Source organism: Argentina silus (assembly GCF_951799395.1).
Source record: "Argentina silus genome assembly, chromosome: 22".
NCBI lineage: Eukaryota > Metazoa > Chordata > Actinopteri > Argentiniformes > Argentinidae > Argentina > Argentina silus.
The window spans coordinates 14,011,553-14,021,552 of record NC_139676.1 but is presented as its reverse complement, the minus strand read 5'-3'; the positions used below and the strand labels follow the sequence as shown (position 1 = coordinate 14,021,552).

The 10,000-nt window shown below is 46.1% G+C and overlaps 3 protein-coding genes across 5 annotated transcripts in view; all 3 read left to right on the top strand.

Annotated features, from left to right (window-relative positions):
- LOC310821577 (complement C3-like) overlaps positions 1 to 725 on the top strand; it is a gene marked incomplete at both ends in the record, with an annotated part of 32,421 nt that extends 31,696 nt beyond the window's left edge. Inside the window, 2 exons of the mRNA XM_083693662.1 lie at positions 102 to 243; positions 578 to 725. Coding sequence (XP_083549788.1) covers positions 102 to 243; positions 578 to 725 — 290 coding nt within the window. The remainder of the gene's footprint in view (positions 1 to 101; positions 244 to 577) is intronic.
- A 1,855-nt stretch (positions 726 to 2,580) lies between these two features.
- On the top strand, positions 2,581 to 7,350 carry LOC310821618 (histone chaperone asf1b-B-like). Of its 3 annotated transcripts, none has more exons than XM_083693717.1 (5): positions 2,581 to 3,013; positions 3,972 to 4,087; positions 4,377 to 4,553; positions 4,882 to 5,078; positions 5,986 to 7,350. In XM_083693717.1, exons 1-5 carry the CDS (start codon positions 2,905 to 2,907, stop codon positions 6,011 to 6,013), a joined length of 627 nt encoding a protein of 208 aa, XP_083549843.1. In that variant the 5' UTR covers positions 2,581 to 2,904; the 3' UTR covers positions 6,014 to 7,350. The 3 variants fall into 3 exon arrangements, with proteins under 3 accessions (XP_083549843.1, XP_083549844.1, XP_083549845.1); XM_083693719.1 differs by lacking the exon at positions 2,581 to 3,013 and adding an exon at positions 3,444 to 3,541; XM_083693718.1 differs by having other exon boundaries at positions 4,882 to 7,350.
- Positions 7,351 to 8,638: 1,288 nt separating this feature from the next.
- Positions 8,639 to 10,000, top strand: part of LOC310821420 (cAMP-dependent protein kinase catalytic subunit alpha) — a 13,022-nt gene continuing 11,660 nt past the window's right edge. The window contains exon 1 of the mRNA XM_083693452.1: positions 8,639 to 9,250. Coding sequence (XP_083549578.1) covers positions 9,205 to 9,250 — 46 coding nt within the window. The 5' untranslated portion in view covers positions 8,639 to 9,204. The remainder of the gene's footprint in view (positions 9,251 to 10,000) is intronic.

The following is a 10,000-nucleotide window of genomic DNA, read 5'->3' as shown; positions in this document are numbered from 1 at the left end:
CTCTCTTCTCTCTCCCCCTCTCCTCCCTCTCTTCTCTCTCCCCCTCTCCTCCCTCTCTTCTCTCTCCCCCTCTCCTCCCTCTCTTCCCCGGTGTCATTCAGGTACTGACAAATTAGTACAAGAAGGGAGCTTGCGCAAATTCGTAAGCTTCTCTTTCTGCAGAGACACCCTGGCTATGCAGGAGGGGAAGTCCTACCTTATCATGGGACACACCAAGGACCTGCAACTAGTGGACGACGATGGGTGAGTTTGTGTGTGTGTGTGTGTGTGTGTGTGTGTGTGTGTGTGTGTGTGTGTGTGTGTGTGTGTGTGAATATATGCTTGTATGCATGCATCTATGATTATTTAATTGTGTGTATACATGTATTTGTATATACCGTATATGTAGCTCTTTAGACCAGAATGTTGACCGATGCACATCTCTCTCTCTCTCTCCTCTCTCTCTCTCCCTCTCCCCCTCTCTCTCTCCCTCTCCCCCTCTCTCTCTCTCTCTCCCCCTCCCTCTCTCTCTCCCTCTCCCCCTCTCTCTCTCTCTCTCCCCCTCCCTCCCTCTCTCTCTCTCTCTCTCTCTCCTCAGATCCTACCAGTTTGAGCTGGGAGAAAACATCTGGATCGAGTATTGGCCCAATGACAACGAGTGTAAGACTGCTCCAGAACACATGAACACCTGCCTGGGCTTGATTGAGCTCTCCAAACAGATAGGAGTCTTCGGATGTGCTGGGTAATCCCTGTACGTTGCCTTTGTTTTTGTATGTCTACATGCTAAACCAAATTAAATCAGATTAGATTAGATTCAACTTTATAGTCATTGCACAGAGTACAAGTACAGAGACAATGAAATGTAGTTTGGCATCTAACCAGTGCAAAAAAGACATGCTATTGTAGACAGTGCATGGTATTACAGCACAAGGTATTACAGTGGGTATAAATAAATGAATATAATAAGTGAATACAGATCACTAAACGTAGACACAGTGTGTACTGTGGCTGCCAACAATGGTACAGAGTAGACAGACCGTAGCTGAGTGGTGGAGCTTCGAGATGGACTGTCATGTCATGAACTGGCCACTTATTGCTGTGGATGTGGGTTAGTTTTGCCATGCCATGTCATCCAAAAATAAAAATGAAAACCTTGAACATGACTCCTGAGTCTGCCTTTCTGTGTGTCTGTCTCTCTGCCAGCCTCTCTCTCTCTCTCTCAGGGTTCATCTGTGCAAACTGAATTCAATTAAATATCAAGATGATATCAATACATATCAAAATGGACATTTTCCGCCTGATTTCCCTGATTATACTTGCACTGTTTTTAGTTGTAGGTTTTTAGTTTGGCAGAGGGTAATCTCGCAGAGCCAGACAATGTTTAGTTGATTTAGTTTATTAGATCCCCATTAGCTGATGCTCATGGATGCTCTTCGTACGATGAAGAATGTTAGGAGACATTCACAACATCCTGTGATGGTGAGTGATCAAGTTAGGTGTGACAAGAACTATCAAACCAATTAAGATGGTAATGCTTTGTTTCCTGCTTCAGACTGGGTCGATCAAAGGGGTAAAACACTAGAAGAGCTGATGCAAAACTCAGTTCTGGGATCGGACCACACAGCGGGTCCCTGAGCACGGACTGCTCTGCTGCCGATTACATCAAGTAAAACTCTGTAAACACAGAAGTTGTCACTGTCCTTTTATTTTCTTACATCTTCCTGGGGTCCACACAACATAAAACACTTTACACAGCACAGAACAGTTATAGACAAGTTATAACACAAGTGAACCGAAAGACATTATTATTAATAATATTATTATTATTATTAAATATTACAGTGAAATAAAAAGAGAATCAAACTTTTTTTCAGACACCAAGAAACGATAGAATCTACAGAAAGACTTACGGACTGGAGGAGAGGTGCTGTGACACCTCATGTTTCTTGAGCCGTTTTTTTTTGTTTGTTTTTTTATTTTTTCTATGTTGACATGGCTTCTAACCATTATTATACGTGCGGTGTCCGCGCCAGAACGCATTTTGGAACACAGGCATTGTCAGTGCATGTGACCATTTGATCTGAAGGGTTAGGGTTAGGGTTGAATTCCTATTCCTTTTTTAATCGAATTCCTATCATTTTCAGGTATTATCTAATCTAAATATGTCACAGTCCGGGTCGAGAAAAGGCAAGAAATTAGCCTATCTGATAAGGCAAGGAGACAAATATAAATATATATATATAGAAAAGAAAAAAAACTGAAAAGAAAAATAATAATAATAATTAAAATATATATATATATAATATATATATATAAAAAAAATATATATATTTTTTTAAATAAGAGAGACTAGAAATTATGCCAAAAAAAAGACTTTCTGAGAAAAAAATAAAGCGGTGTCTGAAGCTGACTATCCTCACAAAAAAACTGAACTGGGTCCTCCAGCCCACTAGATGGCAGGTCACGATGAATACGAACCGTAAAACTGCAGCCAGGGGAAAGCTGCAGAAGAAAACCGCCGCTCAGGTTGACTGACGTCAGGAGGACCATTTCCGAGCACGCTGGCGGGAGTGACAGATATACTCTTTATTGTTTGCCACCGAAACCTGCAAAGACAGCCTTCGTTGTCGAATTGATTCTAGGCTAGAGTATGGCAAACAGATTGCTGGCTAACGCAATCGAGAGCAACGTCTAGCGTCAGAAGACAGGACAGCTGCGGTGCAGCGCTGAACGGATTGACACACTGTGTTGTTAGCTGTTAGCCTGGCTAGCAACTAGCTTGCCCGAGGCATTGCACTTTCCACCTCCGTCCTAAACCTTGAGAACAACACACTCAACTTTTTTCCAGACATTTTCAAGTGATACGCTATCCGGGTAGTTTGCTTAGGCTTGGGCAGTACGCTAATTTGAGCTGGAACAGCAGACATGGCTAAGGTTCAGGTGTTGAATGTCGCTGTGTTGGACAATCCGAGTCCGTTTGGGAATCCTTTTCAGTTCGAGATCACCTTCGAATGCATGGAGGACTTGCCGGAGGGTGAGTTCATTTTCTGTCCACTGCCTAGCGATCTAATCACGAATGTACTAAGTGCAACTAGCGTTAGCTAGGTAGCACTGGAGATAACATATGCTCGCAAGATAGCTAGCTCTGTTGCACGAACATTAGATTTATTTGGATGTATTTGGTTTCTTTAGCTATTATGTTTGTGGTCATGGAAACTTTGGAATTTGGCGCCGGCGGGGACTGTTCGTTTGTCCGGCTTCCACCCGATTGGTTGATTTTTGACATTTGGGTTGTTCCCGGGTGCCCTTTCCTCACGCCGATTGGTGCGCTGGTATTACCATGGTAGCAAGTGGAACTCATTATGAATAAGTTGCGGGAAAAATCGGGTCTTCTCCTTGATCATTTTGAATCCACAACATATCTCGGTCAATATACCCGGTTCCCTGCTATATGCTGTCCATCTCATTAGCCACAGTTATACACAGATCTGTCTAACAGAATGCTGAAAATCCAAAGTATAATCAATGTGTCGTCACGGTGGAGATACAAATCAACGCAGAAGTATTATTATTTTATTTATTTATTTATTTTACGAGTAGACAGCATGGTGGTGTGCGTGTTTTTTGCGTTTTGAAAGTCAATATTTTGGTATTTGTCCTTCAGTGCAGTGGATAAGGTCACGTGTGTTTGAGTTGAAAAGTCAAGCTGACCAGAAAGCAGTCTAAGGCAGTGCTTCCATGCAGTCTGAAGTTGGACAATTGTAGCAAGATTCTGACACCAGCAGGGCTTTCAAACAAGGCAGTGACAACATGGTTGTTATTGTTTCGGAAATCCTCAATTGATGTAATGATATTCAATAGAGGCCCTAAAATAGCCCATCCGCCTCCTTGACCCCTACGAAACCAGTGTCGGCCCTGAAAAACCCTGTGTGTGTGTGTGTGTGTGTGTGACATTGTGTAGATCTGATCCTTTGTGTGTGTGTTCCCTGCAGATCTCGAATGGAAGATCATCTATGTGGGTTCGGCAGAAAGTGAGGAGTACGACCAGACTCTGGACTCTGTGCTGGTGGGACCCGTACCTGCAGGCAGACACATGTTTGTGTTTCAGGTGAGCCTTACAGCGCCTTACTCGGACACACACTCGGACACACACTCGGACACACACGCTCCAGCAAAAAAAGGGTCTCTCACCAAACATACTAAAAAATCTTTAAGTCCTACAACCTCCTCATACCCCCCCCTCTCTCTCTCTCTCTCTCTCTCTCCACACCAAGCTTTTCCCCCCTCTCTCTCTCTCTCTCTCTATATATATATATATATATATATATACATACATATCAACCTTTTCCTCTCTTTCTACACACCAACCATTTCTTCCCTCTCTCTCTGCTTCTCAGGCGGATGCCCCAAACACAGGGTTGATTCCAGAGAGTGATGCCGTAGGCGTTACCGTGGCGCTGATCACCTGTACATACAGAGGCCAGGAGTTCATCCGCATTGGTTACTACGTCAACAACGAATACACGGAGCCTGACCTGCGGGAGAACCCCCCTGTGAAACCTAACTATACACAGGTAACACACGAGACTCCACGTGGGTCACACACTCACACACACACACACACACACACTCACTCCAGACTACATACCGTTTGACTGTTGAGGTTAACACACATGCATGCACACAAGTATTATCTAAAACACTTTTTATTTTAATTTCATGTTAAGCCTCACACAGGCTATAAGCAAACACGCAATATTGAGATATATATCATGTATTGCCCAAAACTCTGAAAATATCAAGATATGAGTTTAAGGCCTTAATATGGCCCAGCCCTAGTTGAGACATGGCCTCTCTCCTCCTCCCTAACCCTCTCACTCTCTCTCCCCCTCTTCCTCCCAGCTCCAGAGGAACATCCTGGCATCGAACCCGCGTGTCACCCGTTTCCATATCAACTGGGACGGCTGTGCGGAGAAGATGGAGGACTGTGAGAATGTTGACCCCGCCCCCAACAGCAACAGCAGCATGCTGCCTCCCTCATGCCTCCCAGGCAAAGCCCCTCCCCTCGGACAGATGCCAGACAACTCCATGGACTGCCTGTAGGAGCCCACTCACACACACACACACACACATATACACAAGTTTGGACATGGACTCGGAATCGCTTTTCTTGCGAACACACATTGACTTTTCTGGTCTCACAAACACTCTCAACCTCCGAGCCACACACCAACTCCACCAGCATTGCCTTACCATGATCTGGCCCATTTCCCTCCAGCCTCTGGGAGAAAGGATAAGATATTGAACCTCCTGTCCACCAGGGCGCAGTGTGTCGTCCTCCCCCCCCCAAAGCGGATCTTTCCTGGAGATGCATAGAAACAATAGCAATATCCTCATCCTCAGAATTTTACTCTGTAATCCAGTGAATTTGTTGTTTTCATTCGTCAATAGTAGACACATTCACAAAAAATTGCATTTTTAAACTATCTGAGTCAGGATATCTCGCTTTCGAATGCCCTGATCAGTCCTGATGTTCCGAATTGCCCATTCGAGTAAATTCCTACAACTCCCAAGATTCCCCTCTCCCTCCCACGCGAGGTCCTGATTGTGTTGGTGTTGAACAGTGCCAGGGCTAGCGTCTGCTGCTCTGTGGGAATCACTAGCGTAGTAGAACAGGGTCAGAGTGCAAAAAGTCTCGTCTGACGTTTTAAAGCGGTATGAGACTTTTTTTTTTAGATAAACACAGACCACAAGCATTATGGATTGACCATAATATACACATGGATTTTGTGTAAACTTCCCCTTATTAAGATTGTTTCCTCACTTTTATCCTACTGAGGACTGAACAGGTGTTACACCCGTGGGCCAGGATTGCAGAAATCCCAGTAAACACTTTAAGCCACAAGCCCTTATGGGCACCTGCAGATCTCCTCTCCTGCCTTCTTATTGGCTGAGTGGAATTTTCGCCATATTGATTACACCGAGCCTTTTGATGTTGTTTTTCAGATCTACAGACGTCGCTGGTCAGGGCTAAAGGACCGTTTTGAATTCAGCTGTGCAACAGCAGCCATATTGCTTTCAGTGAAGAGACAAGATGGAAGATCGGAAAAATGCTTATGTGTCTGTTTTTAAGTCTGTTTAAACCATGTTTACCCCGTTCTGATTTTGTATACGAACAAACCATATGAACAAACTCAGCCCTAAAGTGTTTCAGCAAAGCGGTTGAGTAAGCTGACCGTAGATCTGTGACTATGACCTCGGGTAAGTGAACTAGTACCTCATCAAAAGGCAGCTGTCACTAATACTGTGTTCAAAGTGGGCTCAAACCTGGGAAACTCTGAAATGTCGGACTCGGAAAGTCGTTGTACAAAGGTAACACCTGAGGTTTCCCCCACTCAGAGTATCAGAATCAACCAAAAGGAAATCTCTACGCAAAGAACGTACGTACTTATTTTTAACTCGGAAGTTCAAAATTTCCGAGTTCGCGCGAACGCCACGTTACTCCTGTGTGTGACGCCAGCGGTGTGGGCGGGATCTGTGTCTGCCTCCCCGGCGCCTAAGCTGACCCTTAACCCTGAGGAGGAACTCCATGAAAGCTTCACAGCCATCAGGTGCACAGCAGGTGGAGGCTGGTGGCAGGTAGAAATCGGACGACATTACATTTTGCATTTACATTTTAGACATTTAGCAGACGCCTTTATCCCAAGCGACTTACAACAAGTACATCTGTCTCAGTGAGTGAATCATCTATCCATCAGTCATCATAAGAAAAACAAATCTATGCTAGGACCAGGGGCCGCAGAATCAGAATGCTAGTCAATGCTAGAAGAAGGAGGAAAGACTTCGGGCTTGTTGTAACGCATGGAACAGAATGAGGAACGTGTTCTACACCATTCCACCTTCCATTCATTACAATGAGCTCATCCTCCGATCCGCCTGCCTCCACCAGCCTCCGCCCGCCTCCACCAGCCTCCACAGATAACTGCATCTAGAATCAGACGTGCCTTAGCATCCCTGATCTCCACTAGGAGGGAAATGAAGTATCTGATGCCCTCGTTCGTGGTTAGGGGCCACCTCTGGCTGCGCCGTTTGAATTCGGAAATGGCGGTGGGAGTGTTTGTCAATGGAAGAGTTGGGAGGTTAGTTTATTTGTGATGACGTTTTTGACTGGGTGTGTTATAGACTGTTTATAAGTGTTGTTTTTGACTGGGTGTGTTATAGACTGTTTATAAGTGTTGTTTCCCTTAGCGCTTATGTTGTCACGGATGTCATGTTTCTTGTTTTTTATTTGTTTTTTCTACATTTGTATTTTATGCATTAACATATTTGTAAGAGCAATGATGACAATAAACGTTTTTGTTGTTTTGTAAATGCATTGTTTTGTTTTGAGATGATAGCTGCGGAGTGTGTGGGGGGGGGTAGGTAACGCCAGTAAGCCTGACTGCCTCTCTCTCTCTCTCTGACACACACACACACACTCGCTCGCTCTCTCTGTTTCATTCATAAAATGCAGCAGCAAAGCATCATATCTCTCTCTCCGCCATTTTCACTCGGCAGACTTGCCTCACGTTGCTAGGCAACTCCAGAGGAGGGGTGGGGGGGGTTGTCTGTGTCTGCCCCTCTTGCTCACTGTCATCCCTCCTTCCTTGAATGAACGAGTCTCATTAGATCTTCATCATCATCATCTCAGCATCTTCATCTTCACACACCCTAACGCCCCCCCCCCCTTTCCAAGCCCTGTTAAATGAGATGCCATGGCTGCTGGGAATTTGCCCTCAGCTTCACTTTTGTAGAAGCACCGTGGAAGGGTAGGAATGTATTGGGGCGAGGCTATTGACATGACTACCTATGAGATGCTCCCTTATGTAACCTCTCTACACCAATAAGGTACAGTGTAATAATAATAATCATGACAATATATGCCAGTGAGCTGACGCTTTTATCCAACCTAAGCGTTGTTAGTGGGTTAGCGTTGGCCACGGAGGAATGCAACGAGGATGCCATTCCGTCCCATGGGAGAGAGGGATTTCATAATAACAGAGACACTGCAACGTGTCCCATCAGAGGCGAACATTTATTCTATATTGAGAAAGTTGCATTGCAATAGTGAGCTTGAACCTAGTTGCCTTGGTTGACTGTTCCATCAGCTGACCTTCTATAGAAGTATACATTGATTTCATTAGATTGTTTATTTACAGCGGCAGGGTAACCCGTGCACCGTTATACAAACTCTATTTGGAAGCCCTGCCTTAATTCTGACCAACATTCCTAAAAATAGCCCGTGGTTGACGTCACTCGTCCAATCACGGATAAGCCGGGAGGGAGGGGGGTACGCGAGGCCATTTCGACTGCTGACAACCAATGGGGATTCTCCAAACGGACAGATTCGGAATAGGCCCACCCCCGAGCCTATCCCCCAACCAATCAGAAACGAGAAAAGTGTACGTTTTTTGGAGGAAAATAATTAGTGACGTCACTGGCTGTTTTTTTTGGGGGGGGGGGGACGAGATCATATTTTGTCGACCAATCACAGCCTACCGAAGATTAGGCTTGCTGAGAGGCAGCCAATCAGTATCCTTTGCTCCTCTGTCTGTCATGCCGGAGTCCGCCAATGGTCTCCACGGAGGGGCGGGACCGTCGCTCGGCTGGAGTTCCGTCAGATCGCTCTCCACCGACATCTACGAGGGGCTATGTTGATTTTGGTGAATTCCCATCGTTTTCGGGCCCAGTAAAACAGCAACCTCGGAAACGGGTTCAGGAAAGGAAAGGAGTAAGCCTCCGGTTGGGGAAACGGTCCCTCTCAGCGGTCCAAAACGGTGTATTTGCGCTGGGGTGAGGCGGGGAGCCAGGGGGCCTCGGCGGGGGCTGCAAGGAGGGACAGGCGGGGGACAGGGGATCCGAGTCGGGCTCCTTGGGCTGGACTCGGCCCGGCGGTCCAGCGAAGCAACAACGACCAATACAGAAAGAAGAGAACCCCTCTCTGTCCCCAGCTCGGATTATAACGTTTCTTTTCGCAATTACCTCACGACTCTTTTTGCGGTTTATCAGCTGAGCTCCAGTCCCTGCCAGTCTAGACTGCAGCTGTCAAGCCATTCGAAACCAACACACACACAGACAGTTTTCGCGAACGGACGGACCGAACTGACCTGAACGCAGCTCGGACCGAGTCGTGGAGACTGCAGGGCTGGTAGAGAACCACGGATCGCCCGTCTACGGCCTGCCATCATGGGCAACGCGCCCACGGCCAAGAAGGGTAGCGAGATGGAGAGCGGTGGGTGTCAGTGCGCGCACACACATCATCCGTCTGCGAGAGAGAGAGAGAGAGAAATCATGATGCACCCCTCAAGTTTTGAGAGCCTGCATCGCATCCGTTGATATGACCGAATCCGTTAATGAGGAAATTGAATGAAAAGGCCTACGGTTGTAATGTACTGGATGCAACACTGCAAGTTGCCTAAAGGCCTACTTCCATATGGTGTTCAGTATCCATGCTTGTCCATTGCACATTTTTGTCTTTATTAAGATGGATTTCAGAGTAGAGTAGAGTTTTTTTTTTTTTTAGAATTATAATTATTACCGAATCACGATGTTGAATGAGTGATTTCGTGGTACGGAGGCATCCAAACCTCATTGATGCAGCCTCGAGAAACTACTTGGCAGAAGTGACAGACGTTCTAAACCACTGTAGGTTATGAATAGATTTACCCAGAGATTATGAAACACGGTTAACTCTAACTTCACTAAGCAGTGTGTGTAGTCGGCCTATATTCGTGTGTTCAGTTAAGTTCAGGTTAAACGCGGCCCAAGAGTTGGTTGTTGGCGGGGCTTCAAGCAGGTATTTCTGCCCCCAGCAGCAGGTGTAAGAATGGCACGTCGCTGTTAGATACCGCCGCCAGCGGGTAGATTCAGGCCGGGCCGCTTCAGCCCGGTGGGGCGGTCGGTGCCGGTGGCGTGGAGGAAGTTGACTCGCTTTGATGTCGGTGTCTTTTTTCACACTACGCGTGGATGGTTAATTATGGCA

Excerpts from the sequence above, each read along its gene's own strand:
- LOC310821618 (XM_083693717.1), top strand. The coding sequence starts at position 2,905 with ATGGCTAAGGTTCAGGTGTTGAATGTCGCTGTGTTGGACAATCCGAGT. Across the intron at positions 4,088-4,376 it reads GACACATGTTTGTGTTTCAG|GCGGATGCCCCAAACACAGG; the intron begins GTGAGCCTTACA and ends TCTGCTTCTCAG. Across the intron at positions 4,554-4,881 it reads TGAAACCTAACTATACACAG|CTCCAGAGGAACATCCTGGC; the intron begins GTAACACACGAG and ends TCTTCCTCCCAG.